The sequence below is a fragment of the Ornithorhynchus anatinus genome, chromosome 7 (assembly GCF_004115215.2).
Source record: "Ornithorhynchus anatinus isolate Pmale09 chromosome 7, mOrnAna1.pri.v4, whole genome shotgun sequence".
In the NCBI taxonomy this organism is placed as follows: Eukaryota; Metazoa; Chordata; class Mammalia; order Monotremata; family Ornithorhynchidae; genus Ornithorhynchus; species Ornithorhynchus anatinus.
In genome coordinates, this window is record NC_041734.1 from 80,386,253 (window position 1) to 80,412,640 (window position 26,388).

The following is a 26,388-nucleotide window of genomic DNA, read 5'->3' on the forward strand; positions in this document are numbered from 1 at the left end:
CGTTCAGACGGTCGGCCGAGGCGCCGCCGGGTTGGGGGGCGGGGGGGGGGGGGGGGGGCGGCGGCCGTCCGACCCAGGACTCCTCACGGCTTGGGCGCCCGAGGACCGGTGGCATCGAGGACTGGCAGTGCAGGAATGCGGCCCTCCGCGCCCTCTCCCCGAGGCAGGTTGGCGCCGCCCGGCTTCGCCCCGACCGTCCGAGGCGGCGAGTCGCCGCCCTGCCGCTCGGACTCCCTCTCGGGGACACCGGGAAGCCGCTCGGTGTCCGGAGAGCGCGGCCCCCGCACGACGGGCGTCCCCGACGCCCCCGGACGGCGTCCGGCCCGCGGGGCGAGGGGCGGCGTCTCTACCCTGCTCCGGCTCCCTCCGGCCTCCCCGTCTCCGGGCCTCCCCGCCGCTCGCCGGACGGAGCCGTCGCCGCCGCCCAGCGCGGCCGCTGCCCGTTTCCGGGGCGCGCCCCCCCCCGCTTCCCCTGCCCGCCGCGTCGAGTCCACTCGCCAGACCGTTCCTCGCAGCCCCTCGGGGGCCGGCACGCCGTTTATTCAGGGGCGGGGAGGGGGCGCGGGGCGCTCCCGGCCCCGGCTGCCCCGGGAAGCGGCCTCTCGGGCCCGGGGGAGGAAGAGGAGGCCGGCGACCCGTCGCCCCCGCCGGAGCCCGGACCGGGGCCGCCCCGGCCGGGCCGAGGTCACTCCCTGTCGGTCCGGGGCCGCCTCTGCTGCTGCTGCTGCTGCTGCTGCTGCTGCTGCTGCTGCTGCTGCTGCTGCTGCCGCTTCATCTCCCAGCGCCGCAAGGCCGACTGTCCGGCCCGCCGCTCGTCCGCTTCCTGCCGGGACGGACGGACGGCCGGCCGCTGCCGGGACGGGTCTCCCGGGGGCGGCCGGGGGAGGGGGCCGCCCCGCCGCCCCCGGCCGTCGCTCACCTGCTCCCTGGGGAGGGGCTGCAGACGGTTTCTCGTCAGCTCCAGCCGAAGGCCGTCGAACTTGGAGCGGAACCAGCGCTGGGCTTCTTCCAGACTGGCCGATATCTGCGGGCGGGGGCGGGCGGGGGCGGGCGGGCCTTCTCGGTGTCCCCGAGTCCCCCTCAAAGCCCCCCCGCTCCCAGACCGGGGTCCCCGCGAGTCCTTCGGGGCCGGCGCGATCGTCGTCACCGTTAGTTCGGTGTCGGCTAAGCGCTCGCTCTGTGCCGGGCCCCGTTCTAAGCTCCGGGCCGGATGCGGGGTGATCGGGTCGGACGCCGTCCCCGTCCCCCGTTTTCCAGATGGGGGAACCGGGGCCCAGAGTGCCCAAGGTCACCCAGCGGAGAAGCGGCGGAGGCGGGATCAGAACCCACGACCTTCCGACCCCCAGGCCCGGCCTCTACCCGGCTACTTCTCGCGGCGGGACCCGCCCTCGGCCCCGGGCCCGTCTCCTCCGCGGGGGAGTCCCCGGATCCCTCTGCCGTCCTCTGCTCTCCGTCGCTCGGTCGGTGGGGACCTGTCGAGCGCTTACGGCGTGCGGAGCGCCGGACCGAGCGCCTGGGAGAGGACGGCCCGGCGACGGAACGGACGCGGGCCGCTAGGCCGGGCCGCGGGGGCGGTCCCGCCCGGCGGGGGGGCCCGGCGGGGAACGGACGACGGTGGCCGCGGGCGGGCGGGCGGACGTCCGAGGACGGAGCGGCCCCCGCTTCCCTCCCCCGGCCCCGGGCCCACCTCCTCCGACTCGGCGCGGGCTTCCCTCAGCTTGTGTTCCGTGGCCTCCTTGCATCTCTTCAGAGTTCGGACCATGTCCTCCAGGCCCTGCGGGCGGCCAACGGGAGACGCTTCGTCCCCCGTCTCCGTTGGTTCCCTCCCGTCGTGTCGGAGCGCCGCACCCAGCGCCGGGGCGCCCCGAGGCCCTCGCGGGCCCCGGCCGGGCCTCCCGCCGGCCCCTCACCTGGCAGCGGGATTCCAGCTCCCGCCTCAGTTTCCTCTCGGCCTCCAGGTGGGTCTCCCGCTGGCGGTGGCGAGCGGCGGCGGCGTGCTGGTTCCTCGCCAGCGCCTGCATCTCCCGCTGCAGCTGCGCCATCTCGGTCACGAACGTCTGGATGCTGAGCGCCTGCGGGTCGGGGGAGCCGCTGGGGCCGGGGGGGGGGCGGCCACGGAGACGGACCCCCGGGGGCGGGGGCGCGGAGCCTCCGCCGCGGCCGGGCTCGGCGGCTAGAGGCCGGGCTGGGGAGTCGCAGGTCGTGGGTTCTAATCCCGGCTCCCGCCACTTGTCGGCCGGGTGACCCTGGGCGAGTCACTTCGCTTCTCTGGGCCTCGGTTCCCTCATCTGTCAAATGGGGATGAAGTCTGGGAGCCCCCCGGGGGACAACCCGATGACCCCGTGTCTCCCCCGGCGCTTAGAACGGCGCTCGGCACGGAGTAAGAGCTTAACAAATGCCAACGTTAGCATTATTAGGTGAGGGAATTGAGGCTCGGAGAAATGAAGCCACCTGCCCGAGGTCGCACAGCGGACAAGCGGCGGAGCCGGGACTTACTTGAACCGGTCAGTCGGTGGTTTTTATGGAGCACTTACTGAGGGCCGAACCCTGTGCTAAGTGCCCGGGAGAGGACAGTATAACAGACACGTTCCCTGCCTCTGCAAGCTTAGGGTCTGAAGGGAGGCTCTACCCCAGGCTCCGTACTAAGCGCCAGGGCGGATGCCCTGTATCTCCCCCGGCGCTGGGAACGGTGCTCGGCACGTAGTAAGCGCTTAACAAATACCAATGTATTATATAATAATAATAATAATCATGTTGGTATTTGATAAGCGCTTACTACGGGCCGGGCACCGTTCTAAACACTGGGGGAGATACGGGGTCATCGGGTCGTCCCGCGTGAGGCTCACGGTCTTCATCCCCGTTTTCCAGATGAGGTCACTGAGGCCCAGAGAAGCGAAGCGACTCGCCCACGGTCACCCGGCCGCCAAGTGGCGGAGCCGGGATTCGAACCCGTGACCTCTGACTCCCAAGCCCGGCCTCCTTCCACTGAGCCACGCCGCTCATCATCATTACACAGGCTAATCGGGTCTGGACGCCGTCCCCGCCCCCCGTGGGGCCTGCGGTCTCCCTCCCCGTTTTCCAGCAGAGGGAACGGAGGCCCAGAGAGGTGGAGTGACTTTCCCAAGGGCCCCGGGGCAGAGGCGGGATCAGAACCCAGGTCCTTCTGACGCCCGGGGCCGGGGGCCCCACCTGCTCGTAGTTCTTCTGATACCGCTCCTTAGCCAGCTCCATCCGCCTCAGCTCCGTCTCGATTTGCTGAAACGGCGGGGTGGGGAAGGGTCAGCGGGGCCGGCGGGGGGGGCCGGGGGGCGGACGGGAGGGGGTCCGGTCCGCCCGGGGACGGGGGAGGCCGGTGGGGGGATGGAGGCTGGGGGTCCCCTCGGACCTTCATCCTCTGGAGGTTCTGGGCGCGGTCGGCTCCGGAGGCCTGGTGGCGTTTGAGCTGGCTCTTCTGGCTCTTCAGCTTCTCCTTGTGTCCGGCCAGGGCGGCCTCCAGCTCGGACACCCTGCGCCGCAGCTCCCCGTTGGCCCGGGCCACGTCCGCCGACCTGGAGCCGGCCTCGTCCAGGGCTCTCTTCAGCTGCCGGCCCGGCGGGGAGGGGAGAGACGGGGGTGGGCGGGGGCCGGGGGCACGGGGATGGCTCGGCCCTCCCCCCCGGATGACGACGACGGGGATCCGTAAGCGCTCACTAGGTGCGGAAGGGAGCCGGGGGAGGAGGAGAGGAGGGCGCAGGCGGGGGAGGCGTCTGGGAGGAGGTGGGCCTTCACTAAGGCCTCGAAGGGAGGGAGAGTGATCGTCTGCGGGATTGGAGGGGGGAGGGCCTTCCGGGACAGAGGCGAGACGTGGGCCGGGGGTCGGCGGCGAGACGGCGGACACGGCGCCGAGCTCTGGGGTAGATACCGGATCGTCGGGTCGGACGCGATCCCCGTCCCGCCTGGGACTCACGGTCGAAGGGGGAGGGAGGATTCACTCATTCAGTCGTATCAGTTCATTCAGTCGTAGTTGTCGAGCGCTTACTGTGTGCGGAGCACCGGGCTAAGCGCTTGGAAAGTCCAGCTGGGCAGCGGCTAGAGACCACCCCTACCCAACGACGGGCTCACGGTCTAGACCCTCAGTTACCTCATCTGTACAACGGGGATTAACCGCGAGCCTCGCGTGGAACAACCCGATGACCCCGGATCTCCCCCAGCGCTTAGAACGGCGCTCTGCACGTAGTAAGCGCGTAACAAATACCAACATCATTATTATTATTATTATCAGAGGATGGATTTTGAATCCCCATTTTACAGATCAGAGAACTGAAGCCCGGGGGATTTTCCACTGAGGTCACCACTCCAGTGGTGGAGCCGGGAATGAGAACCCAGGTCGTCCGATTCCCAGGTCCGGGCTCTTTCCGCCGGGCCCTGACTTACCCCTTTCTTCGTTCCCCCGCTCCCGGCCCCGCACCGCTTACGGCCGCATCTGCCGTGTCTTTATTTCTATTCCCGTCCGTCTCCCCCTCTAGTCCGTCAGCTCCCCGTGGGCGGCGAAGGTGTCTATGTATCGTCGCGTGGTCGTCCGTCGGGGGCGTAGTCCACCGCTCCGCACGCAGTAAGCGCTCAATAAATAGGACCGACCGAAGGGGAGCGCGGCTTTCCCCCTGGGGCCTTTGTGTGTCTCCCCGGGCCCCAACTCTCCCCGGTGGGTGCTCAGTAAAGGTCGGTCCCCGATGGGTCGGCGTCCCCTCTGACCCAGGCGGAGCTCGGCCCCGGGGGAGAACGAGGCTTCGGACCGAGAGCGACGACGGGCCCCGGGAGCTGATGGGTGAATAATAATAATAATAATAATGTTGGTATTTGTTAAGCGCTTCCTATGTGCCGAGCACCGTTCTAAGCGCTGGGGTAGACATAGGGGAATCGGGTCGTCCCACGTGGGGCTCACAGGCTTAATCCCCATTTTACAGATGAGGGAACTGAGGCACGGAGAAGTGAAGTGACTCGCCCACAGTCCCACAGCCGACAAGTGGCAGAGCTGGGATTCGAACTCATGAGCCCCGACTCCAAAGCCCGTGCTCTTTCCACTGCGCCACGCTGCTTCTCTATAAGACGGCAGCTCCCCGCTCCGCAGGCCCATCTCAATCGCAGCCGTCTCGCCGCCGACCCCCGGCCCGGGACGCCCTCCCTCCTCAATTCCCACGGACGATCCCTCTCCCCCGCTTCGAAGGATTTTGAAGGAAATCCATCCTTCCCCGCCTGCGCCCTCCTTTCCTCCTCCCCCGCTCCCTTTCTTCATCCCCCGCTCCCGGCCCCGCACCCCTCACGTCCGCATCCCCTATTTATTTATTTATTTCTGTTCACGCCCGTCTCCCCCTCTGGACCGTCGGCTCGTCGTGGGCAGGCAACGTGTCCGTTTATTGTTCCGGCGTCCTCTCCCGAATGCTTACTCCGGTGCGCACGGTGAGCGCTCGATAAATACGATCGAGTGAGCCGCGCCGACAGAAACCTCCCCCGCTCGGTGGGTGGTCGCACAGCGCTCGCAGAGTGCTCGAGGGCGCCCGCCCTCCAAACGACGGTAGTCGGGGCCGGGGGGGTGGGCGGCTGCTTGAAGCGGCGCGGCCTAGTGGGTAGAGCCCGGGCCCGGGAGTCACAAGGAACTGGGTTCCAATCCCTACCGGTCCCTTGCCTGCTGCGTGGCGTTGGACAGGTCACTTCCCTTCTCTGGGCCTCAGTTCCCTCCTCTGTAAAATGGGGATCGAGACGGCGAGCCCCAAGAGGTACGGGGACGGCGTCCGACCTGCTCGAGCTTGTATCTACCTCAGTGCTTAGAACAGGGCCCGGCACATAGTAAGCGCTTAACAAGTAGCCCTCAGCGGAAAGAGGCCGGGCTTGGGAGTCAGGGGTCGCGGGTTCTAATCCCGGCTCTGCCGCTTCTCAGCCGGGTGACCTTGGGTAAGTCACTTCACTTCTCTGGGCCTCGGTTCCCTCATCTGGAGAAGGGGGATGGAGACGGCGAGCCCCACGTGGGCCAACCCGATGACCTCGGATCTCCCCCGGCGCTTAGAACGTGCTCGGCACAGAGTAAGCGCTTACCAAATACCGTCATTATCGTTATTATCACATGCCATAATTTATTATTATTATTATTATTGTTCTAGGTGTGCGCGGGAGCCCCCCCCGCCCCGGTCCCGGGCTGACCTCGGCCGTTTCTCGGAGGGAGGCCTTCCTGGCCCCTTCCCTCTCCGCCTGGAACTGCTTTTTCAAGGCGTCGAGTCGCTCCGCCTGCAGGCCGGCTTCCCTCTTGGCTTCCTCGGCCAGCTGCTGCCTGCGGGCACGGAGAGGGCAACGAGACCCCTTAGCTCGGAGCCCGGCCCGGGCCCACGTGCCCCCCTCCGCCCCCGCCCTCCTTCCCCACGACACCCCATCTCCCCATCGGGGTTCGCCCTCCCGGCTCCCCGAGACCCTCCGGGGGCCGCCCGGCCCCCTCCGCGGCCGACGGAAACCCCTCCTCACCGTCGGCCTTGAAGCCGTCCATCCCCTCGCCTCCTCCGGCCTCCCCTCCCTCCTCTCCTTCTGCGTCCCAGCCCGCTCGCTCCGCTCCTCTGCCCCCGCTCGCCTCCTCCCTGGGCTTCCTTCTCGCCCGTCCCCCCGTCGGCCCCCGGCCCTCGTCCTACCTCTGGCCCGGAACGCCCTCCCTCCTCACTTCCCCCGAACTCCCTCTCTTCCCCCCTTCAAAGCCCTACCGAGCGCTCGCCTCCTCCGGGGGGGCCTTCCCGGACCGAGCCCTCCCTTTCCCTCCGCCCCTCCTCCCCTCCCCGTCACCCCGACTCCCTCCCTCCGTTCTTCCCCCTTCCCCTCCCCCCGGCACTTGTCTATAATTGTACATATTTATCGCTCTATTTATTTTATTAACGAAGTGCATTCATCTATGGATCTGTTTATTTTGATGGTAACGATGCCTGACTCCTTGTTTTGTTTCGTCGCCCGTCTCCCCCTCGTAGGCCGTGAGCCCGTCGTCGGGCCGGGACGGTCTCTATCTGTTGCCCGATCGTCCCTTCCAAGCGCTCAGTAGGGTGCTCTGCCCACAGTAAGCGCTCAGTAAGTGCGATTGGATGAAGGAAGGAATGACCGTAGCTTCCTACGCCGAATCCGCTCGTGCTGGAGGAAGGGCCCGGGGGTGATGCTCGGCCGATAGCCGGCACCTGAGATCGCGCTCGACCCACAGCGGCGGCCAGGACAGCATAGCAGGCTCCCCGGACGACGCTCAGCACACAGCGGGCGCTCGGGACGGGGCTCGACCCCCCCAGCAGACGTCCGGGACGGCGCTCGGCCCCCAGTAGGGGCCCAGGACGGTGCTCAGCGGACGGCGGCCACCCGGGACGGGGCTCGGCGCACAGTAGGCGCTTCGCGTGGCCTCCCTTACGCAGCCGGCGGTGGTGGCGTCCGGCGCGGCGTCCTCTACCCGGCGACACCGACTCGGACGCGGTGCCTCGATCCGGTGGCGGGACCGGCACTCGACCCGACCCAGGTTGGGGTAGAGAGGCAGCGCGGCTCAGTGGAAAGAGCCCGGCTTGGGAGTCAGGGGTCATGGGTTCGAATCTTGGGTCTGCCACTTGTCAGCTGGGTGACTGTGGGCGAGTCCCTTCACTTCTTTGTGCCTCAGTTCCCCCATCTGTAAAATGGGGATTAACTGTGAGCCCCACGAGGGATAACCTGATGACCCTGTATCTCCCCCAGCGCTTAGAACAGTGCTCTGCAGCTAGTCAGCGCTTAACAGATACCAACATTATTATTGAAGCAGCGGGGCTCAGTGGCAAGAGCCCGGGCTTGGGAGTCAGAGGTCATGGGTTTGAATCCTTTTCATTCATTCATTCATTCATCCAATAGTATTTATTGAGCGCTTACTATGTGCAGAGCACCGGACCCAGCGCTCGGAACGAACGAGTCGGCGACAGACAGAGACGGTCCCCGCCGTCCGACGGGCTCACGGTCCGATCGGGGGAGACGGACGGACGAGAACGATGGCGATAGATAGAGACGGGGGGAAGGACGTCTCGTAAAAACCGATGGAGACCGAATAGAATCGAGGCGATGTACGTTTCATTAACAAAATAAATAGGGTAACGGAAATATATACGGTCGAGCGGACGAGTACGGTGCCGAGGGGATGGGAAGGGAGAGGGGGAGGAGCGGAGGGAGATGGGGGGAAAAGAGGATTAAGCCGCGGAGAGGCGAAGGGGGGGCGGTAGAGGGAGTAGAGGGAGAAGGGGAGCTCGGTCCGGGAAGGCCTCTCGGAGGACGTGAGTTTTCAGTAGGGTTTCGAAGAGGGGAAGAGAATCGGTCCGGCGGAGGCGAGGAGGGAGGGCCTTCCGGGACCGCGGGAGGACGCGGCCCGGGGGTCGACGGCCGGACGGGCGAGACCGGGGGACGGCGAGGAGGCGGGCGGCGGAGGAGCGCGGCGTGCGGGGCGGCCGGTGGGAAGAGGGAAGGGAGGAGAGGTAGGAAGGGGCGAGGTGACGGACGGCCTCGAAGCCCAGAGTGAGGAGTTTCTGTTCGGAGCGGAGGTCGACGGGCGACCGCCGGAGTCGTTTAAGAAGGGGAGTGACGGGCCCAGGGCGTCTCTGCGGGAAGATGAGCCGGGCGGCGGAGCGAAGGATAGACCGGAGCGGGGCGAGAGAGGAGGAAGGGAGGTCGGAGAGGAGGCCGACACGGTAGTCTAGCCGGGATATGACGAGAGCCCGTAGCGGTGAGGTGGCCGTCCGGGTGGAGAGGAGAGGGCGCTTTTATATCGTAGAGGTGAGACCGGCGGGTCTCGGCGACGGACGGGACGCGTGGGGCGAACGAGAGAGACGAGTCGAGGACGACACCGAGATCGCGGGCCCGAGAGACGGGAAGGACGGTCGCGCCGTCCACGGCGATAGGGAAGTCCGGGAGAGGACCGGGCTCGGGAGGGAAGACGAGGAGCTCGGTCTCGCTCGCGTCGAGTTTCAGGCGGCGGGCCGACGTCCGGGCGGAGACGTCCCGGAGGCGGGAGGTGACGCGAGCCCGAAGGGAGGGGGAGAGGACGGGGGCGGAGACGGAGATCCGCGTGTCGTCCGCGTAGAGATGGCAGTCGAAGCCGTGAGAGCGGATGAGTTCGCCCAGGGAGCGAGTGTAGATGGAGAACGGAAGAGGGCCGAGAACCGACCCTCGAGGAACCAGTTAAAGGATGGGAGGGGGAGGAGGCGCCGGCGAAGGAGACCGAGAAGGACCGGCCGGAGAGGCGAGAGGAGAACCGGGAGAGGACGGAGTCCGTGAAGCCGAGGTGAGATGAGGTATGGAGGAGCAGGGGACGGTCGACGGTGTCAAAGGCAGCGGAGAGGTCGAGGAGGATCAGAATGGAGTAGGAGCCGTCGGATCTGGCAAGAAGGAGGTCACGGGTGACCTTAGAGAGAGCGGTCTCGGTAGAGCGGAGGGGACGGAAGCCGGATCGGAGGGCGTCCGGGAGAGAATGGGAGTTAAGGAATTCTAAGCATCGATCGTAGACGACTCGTTCTAGGATTTGGAAAGGAAGGGTAGTAGGGAGATAGGGCGATAGCTGGAGGGGGAAGTGGGGTCGAGGGCGGGTTTTTTTTGGATGGGGGAGACGTGGGCACGTTTGAAGGCACGGGGAAGGAGCCATCCTGGGTCTGCCCCTTGTCAGCCGTGTGACTGTGGGCAAGTCACTTCACTTCTCTGGGCCTCAGTGACCCCATCTGTCAAATGGGGATTAACTGTGAGCCTCACGTGGGACAACCCGATCAGCGTGGCTCAGTGGAAAGAGCCCGGGCTTGGGAGTCAGAGGTCATGGGTTTGAATCCCGGCTCTGCCACTTGTCAGCTGTGTGACTGTGGGCGAGTCACTCAACTTCTCTCTGCCTCAGTGACCTCATCTGCAAAATGGGGATTAAGACCGCGAGCCTCATGTGGGACAACCTGATGATCCTTGTATCTCCCCCAGCGCTTAGAACGGTGCACTGCACGTAGTCAGCGCTTAACAAATACCAACATTATTACCCTGTATCTCCCCCAGCGCTTAGAACGGTGCTCTGCACATAGTCAGCGCTTAACAAATACCACCATTATTATTATTATTCACCCCAGGCGAACATGACCCTCCACCCGCGCCGGGCAAGTCCTCGTACCGGTGGGCTTCGAGGCGGCGCAGGTCGGCCTGGCTGCGGTCCAGCTTGTCCTGGAGGCGGTCCAGCCTGCTCTGCAGGCCGGCGTTGGTCTGGAGGGCCTGCTCCAGGCTCAGGGCCAGCTTCCTGTTGTCCGACCCGCTCGCTTCCAGGAACTGGCGGAGCGGCTCCACCTGAGGGGGGCCGCCCTCCGACCGTCAGCCCGGCCCCCCCTCTCGCCGCCGACCCCTGGCCCGCGTCCCGCCTCTGTCCCGGGACGCCCTCCCTCCTCAAATCCCACAGACGACGACCCTCCCCCCTTTCGAAGCCTCATCGCAGGCCCCCCTCCTCCCGGGGGCCTTCCCCGACTGCGCCCTCCTCTCCTCTTCTCCCGCTCCCTTCCGCGTCGCCCCGACTCGCTCCCTTTCTTCATCCCCCTCTCTCAGCCCCGCACCGCTTAGGTCCGGATGGGTCTGTAATTCTTCTCTTTTAACCTCTCTGGGCCTCAGTTCCCTCATCTGTAAGATGGGGCTTAAGAGCGGGAGCCCCACGTGGGACGGGGACTGTGTCCGACCCGATTAACTTGCGCCTACCCCAGCGCTTAGAACAGTGCTTGCCGCATAGGTAACGATTTAACAAGTACAATTATTATTGTTATTATTATTATTAACCCTAAGTCTCCTACCCAGACCGTCAGCTCATTGCGAGCAGGGAATGTTCGTTCATTCAATCATCTTTGTTGAGCGCTTACTGTGTGCAGAGCACTGTACTAAGCGCTTAGAAAGTACAATACAGCAATAAAGAGAGACAATCCCTGCCCACAAGTTCACAGTCTCGAGGTATGTGTTTTTTGTTGTGTCGTCCTCTCCCAAGCGCTTAGTGCAGGGCTCTGCACACAGTAAGCGCTCAGTAAGTATGATTGAACGAGTGAATGAATGAATGAACCCCTCCCCCCAAGCCAAGAACGGTTAGCCCGTGTGGACCCCCGGGCCGAGCACCGTCAGTCTGGAGGGAGATGCGTGCTGATGATGACGACGGCGTCTGTTAAGCGCTTACTATGTGCCGAGCACTGTTCTAGGCGCTGGGGAGGATACAAGGTGATCAGGTCGTCCCCCGAGGGGCTCACAGTCTGCATCCCCATTTTCCAGATGAGGGAACTGAGGCCCAGAGAAGTGAAGCGACTGGCCCAAAGTCACACAGCAGATAATAATTTAATATCTGGAGAAGCAGCGTGGCTCAGTGGAAAGAGCACGGGCTTTGGAGTCAGGGCTCATGAGTTCGAATCCCAGCTCTGCCACTTGTCGGCTGTGTGACTGTGGGCAAGTCACTTAACTTCTCCGTGCCTCAGTTCCCTCATCTGTAAAATGGGGATTAAGACTGTGAGCCCCACGTGGGACAACCTGATTCCCCTATGTCTACCCCAGCGCTTAGAACAGTGCTCGGCACATAGTAAGCGCTTAACAAATACCAACATTATTATTATTATTATTAATAATTTTGGTATCCGTTAAGCGCTTACTATGTGCCAAGCACTGTTGTAAGTGCTGGGATAGATGCAAGGTTATTAGGTTGCCCCGCTTGGGGCTCATAGTCTTGATCCCCATTTTCCAGATGAGGGAACTGAGGCCCAGAGAAGCGAAGCGACCGGCCCAAAGTCACACAGCCGACAAGCGGCAGAGCCGGGATTAGAACTCACGACCTCTGACTCCCAAGCCCGGGCTCTCTCCACTGACCCACCCTGCCTCTCTACCCCCTCCCTGTCCCCCCCCCCAGTGAGCTCGGTTCAGGGGGCGTGAAGAAGCAGCCCTCTAGAACGCCGCCCCGAGAGAGCCTCCGACCCCCTCCCTCTCTCTGTTTTCTTATATGGTGCTTTGTAAAGCGTTCACTGCGTGCCGAGCACTTTACTAGACGCTGGGGTGGATAGAAGATAGGGTTAGGGTCAGGCTGATATCTACCGCAGTGCTTAGTACAGTGCCTGGCACTTAGTAGGAGCTTAACAAGTATCATAAAAAAACAAGTCAATCCCCATTTTGCAGATGAGGGAACCGAGGCCCAGAGAAGTGAAGTGACTTGCCCAGAGTTACACAGCGGCAACTGGTGGAGCCGGGATAATGACATTAATAATAATAACTATAATGGTACTTGTTAAGCTCTTCTATGTGCTAGGCACTGTTATTATTATTAATAAGAATAATTGTGGTAGTCTGTTAAGCGCTTTTTATGTGGAAGGCACTGTTCTAATTACTGGGGTGGAGACAAGTAAATCGGGCTGGACACAGTCCCTGTCCCCCGTGGGGCTCACGGTCTCTTTCCCCATTTTATAGATGAGGGAACTCAGGCTCAGCGAAGCGAAGTGACTTGCCCAAGGTCACATCGCAGACAAGTGGCAGGGCTGGGATTGGAACCCCCAACCTTCTGACTCCCAGGGCTCTGCTCTAACCACTACGCTATGATGCTTCTAAGCGCTGTTCTGAGCACTGGGGTGGTTACGTGCTCATCGGGTTCGATACAGTCCCTTGTCCCACTTGGGGCTCCCAGTCTTCATGCCCATTTTTTACAGATGAGGGAACTGAGGCCCGGAGAAGTGAAGTGACTGGCCCAAGGTCACGCAGCAGGCGAGTCGCAGGGCCGGGATGAGAACCCACGTCCTTCTGACTCCCGGGCCCGGGCTCTACCCCTTAGGCCGTGCTGCTTCTCCTGTGGCTCAGTGGAAGGAGCCCAGGCTTAGGGGTCAGAAGTCATGGGTTCTAATCCCGGCTTCGCAACTGTCGGCCGGGTGACTTCGGGTGAGCCACTTCACTTCTCTGGGCCTCAGTTCCCTCATCTGTCAAATGGGGATGAAGACTGTGAGCCCCGCGTGGGCCAACCCGATGACCCCGTATCTCCCCCAGCGCTTAGAACGGTGCTCGGCACATAGTGAGCGCTTAACAAATACCAACGTTGTTATTCTCCACCTCTGGCCCCGGGTGAGCAGCGTGGCATCGGGGTGGGGAGGTCAGACGGGGGTGACCTCGTGCCGGGTGACAGCGCCACGTCCCGCGCCCGTCAGGATCCTTCCGCCCCGCCGCCCGGCGTCCCGGACGCCGCTCGGCGCGGGTCCCCGGCCCGGCCCCCCGGCCGCCCGCCCGGGCCCTGACCTCTTTGGCGTGCTGGGCTTCGGCTACGGCCAGCCGGGCCTGCCACTGCTCCACTTCCGCCTCCAGCTTCTGGACCTTCTGCAGGCTCTGAGCCCTGGGCGAGAGGGGGGCGGGGGTGGGCGACCGGGGAGGGACGGGGAAGGCCTCGGGGGCGTCGCGGGCCCGGACCTCCGCCGCCCCTCACCGCTCCCCCGGAGCCCGGGCCGCTCCCGCGGCCCTCCGGGAGGCCGGGGCCCGCCCGGGGTGACCCCTCCTGGCCGGGCCGGGCCCGAGGGACAGGAACCCGCCCGAGGCGGCCCCGGCCGGCCGGAGTTTCGGAGTTCCGGGAAGGAAGGCGGCTGGGGGGCGGGGGACGGGGGGCACCTCTCTCGGCGCAGGCCGGCGATCTCCAGGTCTCGTCCTCCCAGCTCGGCGCGCACCCGTTCCAGGGCCCCCTGCATCTTGCCGTGCGATGCCAGCACGCTCTCCAGCATGGCCGTCACCTTGCCGTTGTCCTCCTCGGCCTCCGTCAGCCGCCGCTGCAACGAGCCCGCCTGAAACGCGGCCCGCCGGGCGTCGGACGAGGCCGGGGACGGGGTGGGAGCCTGGGGGTGGGCCGGCGGGCCGCGGGAGACGAAGGCCCCCGGGCCCGGCCGCCTTCGCTCCCGTCCTTCCCGGAAGCCGCGAAGCGACGATTAGAACGACGGCATCGGTTAAGCGCTCACTCTGTGCCGAGCACCGTTCTAAGACCCGGGGTTGGCACGAGGTCATGAGGTGGTCCCACGTGGGGCTCACTCACAGTCCTAATCCCCATTTTCCAGATGAGGTCACTGAGGCCCAGGGAAGCGAAGCGGCTCGCCCGAGGTCACACGGCGGACGGGTGGCGGAGCCGGGACTAGAACCCACGCCCTCTGACTCCCCAGCCCGGCCTCTCGCCCCCGAGCCGCGCTGCTGCCCTAAGCGTGAGGCCTTTCCCGGGAAGAAGCGTTTCGGGCCCCGACCGGCGCCCGGGGGAAGCCAGGGAGGTCACATTTGCCACCTGGGACCCTCCACCTTCGTCCTCCGAGGTGGCTTCGTTCATTCATTCATTCATTCAATCCCATTTATTGAGCGCTTACTGTACGCAAAGCACTGCGCTCAGCGCTTGGGAGAGGACACTAGAACGATCAACAGACACATTCCCTGCCCACGAGGAGCTCCCGGGCTTCACCCCGGGCCCGGACCTGCCCTCCCTCCCTCCGACAGAGCGGGGAAACGCAGGAGACACTCCGCCACTTGTCTGCCGGGTGACCTTGGGCAAGTCCCTTTACTTCTCTGGGTTTTAGTTCCCTCATCCAGAAAATGGGAATTAAAATTGGGAGCGCCACATGGGACAGGGACAGCATCCAACCTGATTACTTTGTATCCACCCCCGTGAGGGTGCTTGTGCTCTCTGTCTCTCTGTCTCTCTCTGTCTCTGTCTTTCTCTCTGTCTCTCTGTCTCTGCCTTTCTCTCTCTGTGTCTGTCTCTCTCTTCCTTCAGGGTGCCTGGCTGTGGGCCAGTGGGTCAGGGACTTTGTGTCCAACCTGATTACCTTGTATTCCCCCCCCAATGTGGGCACTCGCTGTCTCTCTTTTTCTCCCTCTCTCTGTCTCTGTCTTCCTTCAGGGAGGCTGGGCCGGGGCCTGTGGGTCAGGGACTTTGTGTCCAACCTGATTACCTTGTATCCCCCCCAAATGTGGGCACTCGCTGTCTCTCTCTTTTTCTCCCTCTCTCTGTCTCTGTCTCTCTTCGGGGAGCCTGGGCCGGGGCCTGTGAGTCAGGGACTTTGTGTCCAACCCGATTGCCTTTTATCTTCCCCGGTGTGGGCACTCACTGTCTCTCTCTTTTTCTCCCTCGCTCTCTCTCTCTCTGTCTTTCTCTCTTCCTTCAGGGCACCTGGCTCTGGGCCGGTGGGTCAGAGACTGTGTGTCTAACCTGATTACCTTGTAAACCCCCTTGTGTGGGTACGCTATCTCTCTTGTCTCTTTCTCTGTCTCTGTCTCTCTGTCTTCCTTCAGGGAGGCTGGGCCTGGGCCTGTGGGTCAGGGACTTTGTGTCCAACCTGATTACCTTGTATCCCCGCCTCGTGTGGGCACACAATCTCTCCTTCTCTCTCTGTCTCTCTCTTCCTTCAGGGAGGCTGGGCCGGGGCCTGTGGGTCAGGGAGTTTGTGTCCAACCTGATTACCTTGTATCCCCCCCAGTGTGGGCACTCGCTGTCTCTCTCTTTTGCTCCCTCTCTCTGTCTCTGTCTCTGTCTCTGTCTCTCTTCGGGGAGCCTGGGCCGGGGCCTGTGAGTCAGGGACTTTGTGTCCAACCCGATTGCCTTTTATCTTCCCCGGTGTGGGCACTCACTGTCTCTCTCTTTTTCTCCCTCGCTCTCTCTCTCTCTGTGTCTTTCTTCCTTCAGGGCACCTGGCTCTGGGCCGGTGGGTCAGGGACTGTGTGTCTAACCTGATTATCTTGTAAACCCCCTTGTGTGGGTATGCTCTCTCTCTTGTCTCTTTCTCTCTGTCTCTGTCTTCCTTCAGGGAGGCTGGGCCTGGGCCTGTGGGTCAGGGACTTTGTGTCCAACCTGATTACCTTGTATCCCCCCCAATGTGGGCACTCGCTGTCTCTTTTTCTCCCTCTCTGTCTCTCTGTCTCTGTCTCTTCGTTCAGGGAGGCTGGGCCTGGGCCTGTGGGTCGGGGACTTTGTGCCCAACCTGATTGCCTTGTATCCTCCCCAATGTGGGTACTCACTGTCTCTCTTTTTCTCCCTCTCTCCGTCTCTCCGTCTCTGTCTCTCTCTTCCTTCAGGGCACCTGGCTCTGGGCCAGTGGGTCAGGGACTGTGTGTCCAACCTGATTACCTTGTATCCCCCCTTGTGCGGGTACGCTATCTTTCTCGTCTCTTTCTCTGACTCTCTCTGTCTCTCTCTGTCTCTCTGTCTCCCTTCAGGGAGGCTGGGCCTGGGCCTGTGGGTCAGGGACTTTGTGTCCAACCTGATTACCTTGTATCCTCCCCAGTGTGGACACTCACTGTCTCTCTCTTTTTCTCCATCTCTCCGCCTGTCTCTGTCTCTCTCTTCCTTCAGGACGCCTGGCTCTGGGCCCGTGGGTCAGGGACTTCTGTGTCCAACCTGATCAGCTTGTATCTACCCCAGCTCTCCCTCTTTCTCTCCCTTCCTCTCCCTCTCCCTCGCTCTCTTTCTTTCTTCGTTCGGCCCTCCCCCTCTTGGCCGAAGCACCATCCGGCCTCCCTTACTTGAAAGCCAAAGCCCTCCTTGCTCTATGGGTCACGTCGCTCCATCCGTCGGTGGGATTTATCGAGCACTGACTGGGGGCGGAGCACTGGGCTGAGCGCCCGGGGGAGTCCCTTACCGTAGATTTAGAGGACGCGCTCCCTGCCCAGGTCGGAAGGAAGCGGGCCCCGGGGTCCTTGGCCAGAACGGGGGTCCGGGGGGTGAGGGGCCCTCCCGCGGCCTCGGCCAGCCTGGCCACCACTCACCCGGGGCCCCTCGTGCGGGGTGTCGGGGGAGGCCCCTCTCCCGGGGGGCGGCGGCCTGAAGGCCAGGGTCTCGATCTTGCCCTCCAGCCTCCCCTCCATGGTCTGGATGGCGGTCAGCAGCGTCCTCAGGGACACCTGGGCGGCGTCGCCCCCCGGCTCGGCCAGGGTCCTGGCCACCGAGGGCAGGCCGGGCGCCGAGCCTCCCCCTCTCCGGGCCGCGGGGGTCCCGCCGGGCGGCCGGCCGCCCCCGCTGTGGGGGGGACCCGCCGCCCACTCGGAGCTCCTCCTCCTTCTCGACGGCAGGACCATGGTCCGGAGGTCGGGGGCCCGGCCTGAAAGGAGACCCTCAGGGGGGCGGCCTCCGGGCGGACGTGGGGGCCCGGGAGGGGGACCGCCGGGAGGAAGGAGGACGGAATGGGGGAAGGATGAGGAGGTGGAGGAGGAGGAGGAAAGGGAGCGAGGAGGAGGAGGACGTGTCTCCAGGGGCAAAACCAAGCCGGACCTCGGTAGGCCGCCTGCCGGGAGGCCAAGCCGATGCCTCCCGCTGGCCCCCGGCCCCGACCCCCTGCGTCCGACGGGCAGGGTGTACCCGGGCGGGGGACGGGGGCACGGTCCAGCCCCGGCACCGGCCTGCCCGGCTCAACCGGGCCCACCAAGCGGACCTAGACGGTAGCCGGGGGTTCTATGAGGTCACCGTTGGCCTCCTCGGTAACCGGGGGGGCCCCCTCGGAACCTTCCGGTGACCAACAGCAGCCTTCGCCCACCCCAGCTCCCCTCAATCCACTCCGGGCAGCCCCTCGGCCCTTTTCTAGTCTAAGGGTCTCAGGGCCCGAACCTCGTCCTCATCAATCTCATTCATTCATTTATTCATTCAGTTCAATCGTATTAATCGAGCGCTTCCTGTGTGCAGAGCACTGTACTGAGCGCTTGGAAGGTACAACTGGGCAACAGATAGAGACGACCCCTGCCCAACGACGGGCTCACGGTCTAGAAGGGGGGGGGGGGGGGGGTGCCGCCTCTGGCCCGGGACGCTCTCCTTCTTCGTGTCCGACAGACGGTGACTCTCCCCGCCTTCAAAGCCTTATCGCGGGCCCACCTCCTCCCAGAGGCCTTCCCTAACCCCTCCCTTTCCCTCATCTCCCACACCAATACTACTAATAATAATGTTGGCATTTGTTAAGCACTTACTGTGTGCAAAGCACCGTCCTAAGCGCTGGGGAGGATACAAGGTCAATAAGCAGACACGTCCCCGAGCCTATCCTCCGGGCCGCACGGCTTCTCCTCCAGGCGAGCTCCGGGGCCGTCCGGAACGCGTCACGGAGGTCAGAGCGGTCCCGGGGAGGGCCCGGGGCCTCCTCCCGGTCCGGTACCTGAGGCCCGCGGGCTCGGGAGGCCTCGGTTTTCCGCGTCCGGACGGAGCCCTGTGGCCGGTCCCGCACGGCACCGGGACCTCGTGCTTCCTCCCCAACTGCTCTCGGCCGCCGACGCCTCCCGGTCTGCCCGACGCCACCTGGCCGTTGGCTCCCGTCATCTCCTCCGGGCGCCGAACTGGCGAGCCCGAGGCTGGAAGGACAAGTGCTTGGAGGGTGACTTGAATCACTCGGTCCGTGCTGTCCGCTGAGCACAGTATTATTACTAATAATAATCATTCATTCATTCAATAGTATTTATCGAGCGCTTACCACGTGCAGAACACTCTAAAAAGCGCTTGGAATGGATGATTCGGCAACAGATACTCATCGATAATAAGATAATCATACTTATTGAGCGCTTACTATGTGCAGAGCCCTGTACTAAGCGCTTGGAATGGACGATTCGGCAACAGATACTTATTGATAATAAGATAATCATACTTAATGAGCACTTACTGTGTGCAAAGCACTGAACTAAGCCGATTGGGAGAGGAGAATAGAACGTCGGACTCGTTCCCCGCCCACAACGAGCTCACGGTTTAGAGGGGAAGAAGGACGTTAATATAAATGAACGAATAGATAAATGAAGAAAGAAAGAAATGCGTTACAGATCTATCCACACGTGCCGTGGGGAAGGGAGAGAGGATGAGGGAAGGAGCAAGTCCGAGCGGCGCGGAAGAGCGCTGGACTAAACGCCGAGTGCTCGATAACTGCGACTGAATGAAAGAGCTGAAGAAAGAAGCCCTGAAAATATGGATTTTCCATCTCATTGAAGACAGACAAAACTAATCGTTCCGTAGAAAGCCGACTTGGAAACGGAAACCCGGAGCTTTCTAAAGCATCTCTTCATCGACCGCTTTGGAGGTCAAAGATATTGACCCCCGATTTGGTCACCGCCCGACTGTCATTCACAGAAAAACCCGAAACACTTCCGGCCTCGTGGCCGCTTATTTAACGGTGATTTTGAAACGCTTACTACGTGCCAGGCGCTGTTCTAAGCGCCGGGGTAGATGCCAGGTGATCGGATTGGACCCAGTCCCTCTCGCACACGGGGGCCCACAGCCTCGATCCCCATTTCACAGACGAGGGAACCGAGGCCCAGAGAAGGGATGCGACCGGCCCAAGGTCACCCCGCCGACGAGTGGCGGGGCCGGGATCAGAACCCGGGTCTGGGAACGGTGCTGGGAACATAGTGAGCGCTTAACAAATAGCATAATTATTATTATTATTATTATTAAGTCTGTACCCTTTCCACTCGTTCCGTTTAGTAGAGTGCTTTAACAGATATAATAAACAAAAGCCAACAAAGGAATAAACACCAGTCCCCGTCATCGAAGCCCTTCCCAATCCCGGCTTTCGGCGGTTTTCTTCTCTCCCACATCAAACCCTCCCCACTGCAACCTCAAAATTTAGGCATTCACACCCACCCAGGAGATGTCTATACATAGAGACCCTTTTTAAACACTTACTCATCTGTATATCCTGTTTTTCTTCCTCTTCTCTCTGAAAATTCTTTAGCGTCCGTTTCCCCTGCAAAACCGCAAGCGCTTCGAGGGCAGCTGGTAGCAGCGTAGTGACTCCGCTGTCCTCCCCCAGGCGCTCAGTACGCTGCTCTGCACCCGGAAGACTGGAAGGTCCTTGAGGGCAGGGATCCTGTCTACTACAGCTTGGTTCAGCGGCAAGAGCTGGGGCTCTAATCCCGGCTCCGCCGCTTGGCGGCCGTGTGACCGCGGGCGAGTCGCTTCACTTCTCTGGGCCTCGGTGACCTCATCTGGAAAATGGGGGTGAAGACCGGGAGCCCCACGGGGGACAGGGACGGTGTCCAACCTGAATAGAAGCAGCGTGGCTCGGTGGCAGGAGGCCGGGCTTGGGGGCCAGAGGTCATGGGTTCTGATCCGGGCTCGGCCGCTTGTCCGCCACGCGACTTGGGCGAGTCGCTTCACTTCTCTGTGCCTCAGTTCCCTTCTCTGGAAAATGGGGATGAAGACTGTGAGTCCCACGTGGGACAACCTGATGACCTTGTGTCTGCCCTGGTACTCAGAACGGTGCTTGGCACATGGGAAGCGCTTAAAAAATATCATCATTTTTATTATTAATGGAGAGAGGCCGGGCTTGGGAGTCAGAGGTCGTGGGTTCTGATCCCGGCTCTGCCCCTTGTCTGCTGTGTGACCTTGGGGGATTCGCTTCACTTCTCCGGGCCTCAGTTCCCTCCTCTGGAAAATGAGGATTGAGACTCTGAGCCTAATGTGGGGCAGGGACTCTGTTCAATCCAATTTGCTTGTATCCACCCCGGTGCTTCCTACGGTGCTTGGCACATAGCGCTTAACACACCCCAAATATTATTGGTTTTATTAGACCGTAACCCCCTTGAGGGCAATGAGAAGCAGCGGGGCTCAGTGGCAAGAGGCCGGGCTCGGGTTCTAATTCCGGCTCCGCCACTTAGCTGTGTGACTTTGGGCAAGTCACTTCACTTCTCTGTGCCTCAGTTGTCTCATCTGGAAAAGGGGGATTATGACCGTGAGCCTCAGGTGGGACACCCTGATGACCTTGTATCTACCCCACTGCTTAGAACGGTGCTTGGCACATAGTAAGCGCTTAACAAATACCAACATTGTTATTATTAAGGGGTCAGGAGTAGATTAGAAAAATGAATCCTTCAATAATATTTGTGGTTTACGCATTGATTCATTCAATCGTACTTACTGAGCGCTCACTGTGTGCAGAGCACCTTACAGTTACAATTGGAAAGTACACTTCGGCAACAAATAGAGACGACCCCTGCCCAACAACGGGCTCACAGTCCAGAAGGGGGGGACTTGCCCAAGGTCACCCAGCAGACAAGTGACGGAGCAGGGATTAGAACCCACGGCCTTCTGACTTCCAGGCCCCGATTCGAGCCGCTGCGCCACGCCGCTTCTCTACCTTACGGCCTAGCTGGGAAAATATCGCGGGTCAAGCAGGGGCAGGATCTAGAGCCCGAACCTGAGCTCCTAACTCCAGAAAAAGAATCATTCCACTGGATTTTATTGAGGGCCTAATGCGGGCAGAGCACTGGAATAAGCGTTTGGAAGAGGACGACGGGACAAGGAACGGACACGTTCCCCGCCCACCACGGGTTTTCCGTCTAGAGACCAGCTAGCAGAGGCGAGCTTGCCGACTAGACCGTGAAAATAAGGAGGGGCGGGGACGCTCTATTCTTTAGAACAATCTCCCCGGGAAGTTTGGTGAGAAAATATGGAGACAATTTGCTCCCTTTTAAACGATCCGTGCCCTAGCGACTGTTGCTAGGGAGGATGCAGCTGCTTCCCGGAGATTTCAATAGGATGACTGGAGGCCGCTGATGGAGACGAGGGCAGGGGCGGTGGTTGCGGGTTTGCTCCTACTAATGATATAATAATGACGATGGGATCTGTTAAGCGCTTCCTCTGTGCCAGGCACCGTACTAAGCGCCGGGGTGGATCCCCAAGCCAACCGGGTTGGACGCAGTCCCCGTCCCCCGTGGGGCTCACGGTCTCCCATCCCCCTTTTCCAGATGAGGGACCCGAGGTCCAGAGAAGTGAAGCGACTGGCCCGAGGTCGCCCAGCAGACGGGCGGCGGAGCCGGGATTAGAACCCATGACCTTCTGACTCCCGGGCCCGGGCTCTACCCACTCGGCCGCGCCGCGGCCCAGGTTTGTTATTTGAGGCACGAGCGGGTTATGCCAAGCGCCCCGACTCTCTCCCTCTGCTCTACCCGCCTCCCCTCCCCGCAGCACTTGTGTCTATTTGGACATATTCATTATTTTATTTATGTTATTAATGATGTGTCCGTATCTCTAATTCTATTCATTTATATCGGTGCTGTCGGTGCCTGTCTACTCGTTTTTATTTTGTTTTGCTGTCTCCCCGCTTCTACACCGTGAGCCCGCTGTGGGGCAGGGATTGTCCCTATCCGTTGCCGAATTATACTTTCCAGGCGCTTAGCACAGTGCTCGGCACACAGTAAGCGCTCAATAAAGACGATTGAGTGAGTGAAAGGAATCGGATGGGGTTTGGGGCCCTTCCTTTCCTTTGAGGGCAGAGCGGCCTTGGGATTTCTCCTTCTTTTTGTGGTATTTGTAAAGCACTTACTATGTGGCAGGGACTGTACTAAGCGCTGGGGGAGATGCAAGATCAACCAGTTGGACACAGTCCCTCGTCCCACAGAGGGACTCCTACTCCTCATCTCCGTTTTACGGAGGAGAGAACCGAGGCCCCGAGAAGCCAAGTAATAATAATAATAACAACGAGGGCATTTGCTAAGCGCTTCCTATGTGCCGAGCGCTGTTCTAAGCGCTGGGGGGAGATACAAGGTGATCAGGTTGTCTCACGTGGGGCTCAAGGTCTTCATCCCCATTTTACAGATGAGGGAACTGAGGCCCCGAGAAGTGCAGTAATAATAATAATGAAGATACCTGTTAAGCGCCTACTCTGTGCCAAGCACCGTTCTAATAATAATGTTGGTATTTGTTAAGCGCTTACTATGTGCAGAGCACCGTTCTAAGCGCTGGGGTAGACACAGGGGAATCAGGTTGTCCCACGTGGGGCTCACGGTCTTCATCCCCATTTTACAGATGAGGTAACTGAGGCACCGAGAAGTGAAGTGACTCGCCCACAGTCACACAGCTGACAAGTGGCAGAGCTGGGATTCGAACCCATGATCTCTGACTCCAAAGCCCATGCTCTTTCCACTGAGCCACGCTGTGGGGGAGATACAGGTCATCAGGTTGTCCCGCGTGGGGCTCACGGTCTTCATCTCCATTTGACAGAGGAGGGAACTGAGGCACCGGGAAGGGAAGCGACTGGCTCAAGGTCACACAGAAGACCGGGGGCGGAACCGGGCCGAGAACCCAGGTCCTCCTGAGTCGCGGGCCCCGGGCTCTACCCGCTAGGCCGCACCGCTCCTCCCGCCCCTTCCTGCCCCTCGAGCCCTGCCCAGAACTATGCCCGGAAAGGAAGAGCCTTTGTGAACCCACATCCTCTCCCCCGGATTCCCGGGGAAATCTCAAAACAAGTAACGGGAAGCACTCCGTCACTCGGCCGAACTCCCTTCTCACAGGAAAGCTGGGACTCCGGGACCGGCAGCGGGGCCCGGATATTCGTTCATATCTAGCTACCGAGCACCTACTATGTGCGGAGCACTGGGCTAGGCGCTTGGGAGAGGACAGCACAACAAGAAACAGACACAAACTCTGCCCACGGGTGAGCGTCCGGCCCAGGGGCAAGCAGCAAGTTCCGGAGGGTTTTGGATAGTCCTTCGGTCGTATATATCGAGCGCCGACTGTGTGCGGAACACTGGACCGAGCGCTTGGGAGAGGGCGATAGAACGAGGAACGGACACATTCCCTGCCCACGTCGAGCTGACGGGTCTAGAGGGGGTTGAGATGGATGTCGATGTAAAAAGAAATAAATGAGGGATGTGGACGTAAGCGGTGCGGGGCCGGGAAAGGGGGGGGGATGAAGAGAGGGAGCCAGTCGGGGCGACCCGGAAGGGAGCGGGAGAAGAGGAGAGGAGGGCGCAGTCAGGGAAGGCTTCTTGGAGGCCCACCGTTCTCCTTCAGACTCCTGGAGCGATTCGTCTATACCGGCTGTCTCAAGTTCCTCTCCTCCAACCCTCTCCTGGACGCCCTCCCATCTGACTTCCGTCCCCTTCACTCCACAGAACCGGCCTCTCCGTGATGATGATGATGATGATGATGGGATTTATTAAGCGCCTACTATGAGCCAAGTACTGTTCTAAGTGCCGGGCTCACCGATGAGCTCCTTCTCGCCAGCGTGGCTTCATCCTAAAAAAACCATCCTAAAAAACCCCTCTCTCGACCTCACTTCCCCTTCCAGTTATCGCCCCATCTCCCTCCTGCCCTTCCTCTCCAAGCTCCTAGACCGAGTCGTCTACACTCGCTGCCTCGAATTCCTCAACTCCGATTCTCTCCCGGACCCCCTCCGATCCGGCTTCCGTCCCCCCGGCTCTACCGAGACCGCTCTCTCGAAGGTCACCCGCGACCTCCTTCTTGCCGGATCCAACGGCTCCTACTCTATCCCGATCCTCCTCGACCTCTCGGCGGCCTCTGACCCTGTCCACCGTCCCCTCCTCCTCCACACCTCATCTCACCTCGGCTTCACGGACCCGGTCCTCTCCCGGTTCTCCTCTCATCTCTCCGGCCGGTCGTTCTCGGTCTCCTTCGCGGGCTCCTCCTCCCCCTCCCATCCCCTAACCGTGGGGGTTCCTCGAGGGTCGGTTCTCGGCCCTCTTCCGTTCTCCATCTACACTCGCTCCCTCGGCGAACTCATCCGCTCGCACGGCTTCGACTATCACCTCTATGCAGATGACACGCAGATCTCCATCTCCGCTCCTGGCCTCTCCCCCTCCCTTCGGGCTCGTATCTCCTCCCGCCTCCGGGACGCCTCCACCCGGATGTCTGCCCGCCACCTAAAACTCGACACGTCCAAAACCGAGCTCCTCATCCTCCCTCCCGACCCCTGTCCTCTTCCCGACTTCCCCGCCACCGTGGACGGCGCGGCCGTCCTTCCCGTCTCTCGGGCCCGCGACCTCGGTGTCATCCTTGACTCGGCTCTCTCGTTCGCCCCACACATCCGATCCGTCACCGACGCCCGCCGGTCTCACCTTTATGATATCGCCGAGATCCGCCCTCTCCTCTCCACCCGGACGGCTACCTTACCGCTACGGGCTCTCGTAATACCCCGGCTGGATCATCGTGTCGGCCTTCCCTCCGATCTCCCTTCCTCCCGCCTCTCCCGGCTCCGGTCCATTCTTCATTCCGCCGCCCGGCTCATCTTCCCGCAGAAACGCTCTGGGCCCGTCACTCCCCTCCTTAAAACCCTCCGGTGGTTGCCCATCGACCTCCGCACGATACAAAAACTTCTCCCTCTGGGCTTCGAGGCTGTCCATCCCCTCGCCCCCTCCTACCTCTCCTCCCTTCTCTCTTTCTCCTGCCCCCCCGCCCGCTCCGCTCCTCCGCCGCCCGCCTCCTCGCCGTCCCTCGGTCTCGCCCGTCCCGCCGTCGACCCCCAACCCACGTCCTCCCGCCGTCCCGGAAGGCCCTCCCTCCTCGCCTCCGCCAGACTCACTCTCTTCCCCTCTTCCAAGCCCTACTTACAGCTCACCTCCTCCGAGAGGCCTTCCCAGACTGAGCTTCCCCTTTTCCCTCTGCTCCCTCTCTGCCCCCCTTTCCCCTTCCCTCAGCTAAGCCCCCTTTCCCTCTGCTCCTCCCCCTTCCCCTCCCCTCAGCACCGTGCTCATTTGGATAGATTATCACCCTATTTATTTTGTTACCGAGGTGTCCATCCCCTCGATTCTATTCATCGCGATTAAGTTGTCTCGTTTTCGACCGTGCGTCTCGCCCGATTAGACCGCGAGCCCGTCGTCGGGCGGGGGCGGTCTCCATCTGTTGTCGAATTGTCCATTCCAAGCGCTTAGTCCAGTGCTCTGCACCTAGTAAGCCCTCCATAAATACGATCGAATGAATGAACGGCTTCGTGGAAAGAGGCCGGGCTTCGGGAGTCAGGGGTCGTGGGTTCTAATCCCGGCTCCGCCGCTCGTCAGCTGTGGGACTTGGGGCCAGTCGCCTCACTTCTCCGGGCCTCGGTCCCCTCGTCTGTCAAACGGCGACGAAGACGGCGAGCCCTACGGGGGACCACCTCGCATCTCCCCCGGCGCTCAGAACGGCGCTCGGCACATAGTAAGCGCTTAACGAATACCAACATTTATTTATTCTTTACGTGCTTCCTCGCCGGGCTCCCTCGAGGTCCGAGCCCAGTAGGCCCTCGAGGAATAGACTCGATGGACGGATCGGCGGATGGACGGATCGATCGACCGGTCGATGGGTCTGCGATGCGTCTGTGATGGTTTTAAACGATTTCCAGAACGAGAAGGCCCGTGGCCTTCCCGCCGCGTGACCCGTGACCCCGCTTTTTCCCTCGCCCGGGAGAGGGGCCTCCCTCTTTTCCATCGTTTCGCGGCCTTCCCCGGGCTCTCACGGCGCGCGCGGCACTGCGCAGAGCGCTCGGGAGAGGATAAGGGCTTGGGCCGAGGGCTTCTCCGCGGGGCAGCGGGCCGGAGGGGGAAGCGGAGGCGTCGCTCGCCCTCTCCCTCCCCGCGGCGCTCGTCTCTATGTGTGCGGTCGACCGATCGCTCGATTTATTCCGCTAACGATGGAAAGAGCCCGGGCTTTGGAGTCAGAGGTCACGGGTTCCAATC

General features: G+C 61.9%; 1 protein-coding gene across 3 annotated transcripts; it reads right to left on the minus strand.

Moving 5' to 3' along the window:
- Positions 1–501: 501 nt before the first annotated feature.
- On the minus strand, positions 502–17,412 carry CCDC150 (coiled-coil domain containing 150). 3 transcript variants are annotated; one of them, XM_029069750.2, is made up of 11 exons: positions 16,741–17,412; positions 13,615–13,769; positions 13,252–13,345; positions 10,139–10,308; positions 6,175–6,301; positions 3,386–3,580; positions 3,190–3,255; positions 1,911–2,072; positions 1,688–1,774; positions 920–1,024; positions 502–850 (listed from the first exon to the last, which is right to left on the minus strand). In XM_029069750.2, the coding sequence occupies exons 1-11, from the start codon at positions 17,047–17,049 to the stop codon at positions 686–688; spliced, it is 1,635 nt and encodes a 544-aa protein (XP_028925583.1). In that variant the 5' UTR covers positions 17,050–17,412; the 3' UTR covers positions 502–685. The 3 variants fall into 3 exon arrangements, with proteins under 3 accessions (XP_028925583.1, XP_028925584.1, XP_028925582.1); XM_029069751.2 differs by having other exon boundaries at positions 502–823; positions 13,615–13,784; XM_029069749.2 differs by having other exon boundaries at positions 13,615–13,784.
- Positions 17,413–26,388: the final 8,976 nt, after the last annotated feature.

Coding starts and splice junctions, on each gene's coding strand:
- CCDC150 (XM_029069749.2), bottom strand. CDS start 17,049: ATGGTCCTGCCGTCGAGAAGGAGGAGGAGCTCCGAGTGGGCGGCGGGT. Junction 13,346..13,614: donor GCCGGCCTGCGCCGAGAGAG/GTGCCCCCCGTC, acceptor CCTCTCGCCCAG/GGCTCAGAGCCTGCAGAAGG. Junction 851..919: donor AGCCCCTCCCCAGGGAGCAG/GTGAGCGACGGC, acceptor CCGTCCCGGCAG/CGGCCGGCCGTCCGTCCGTC.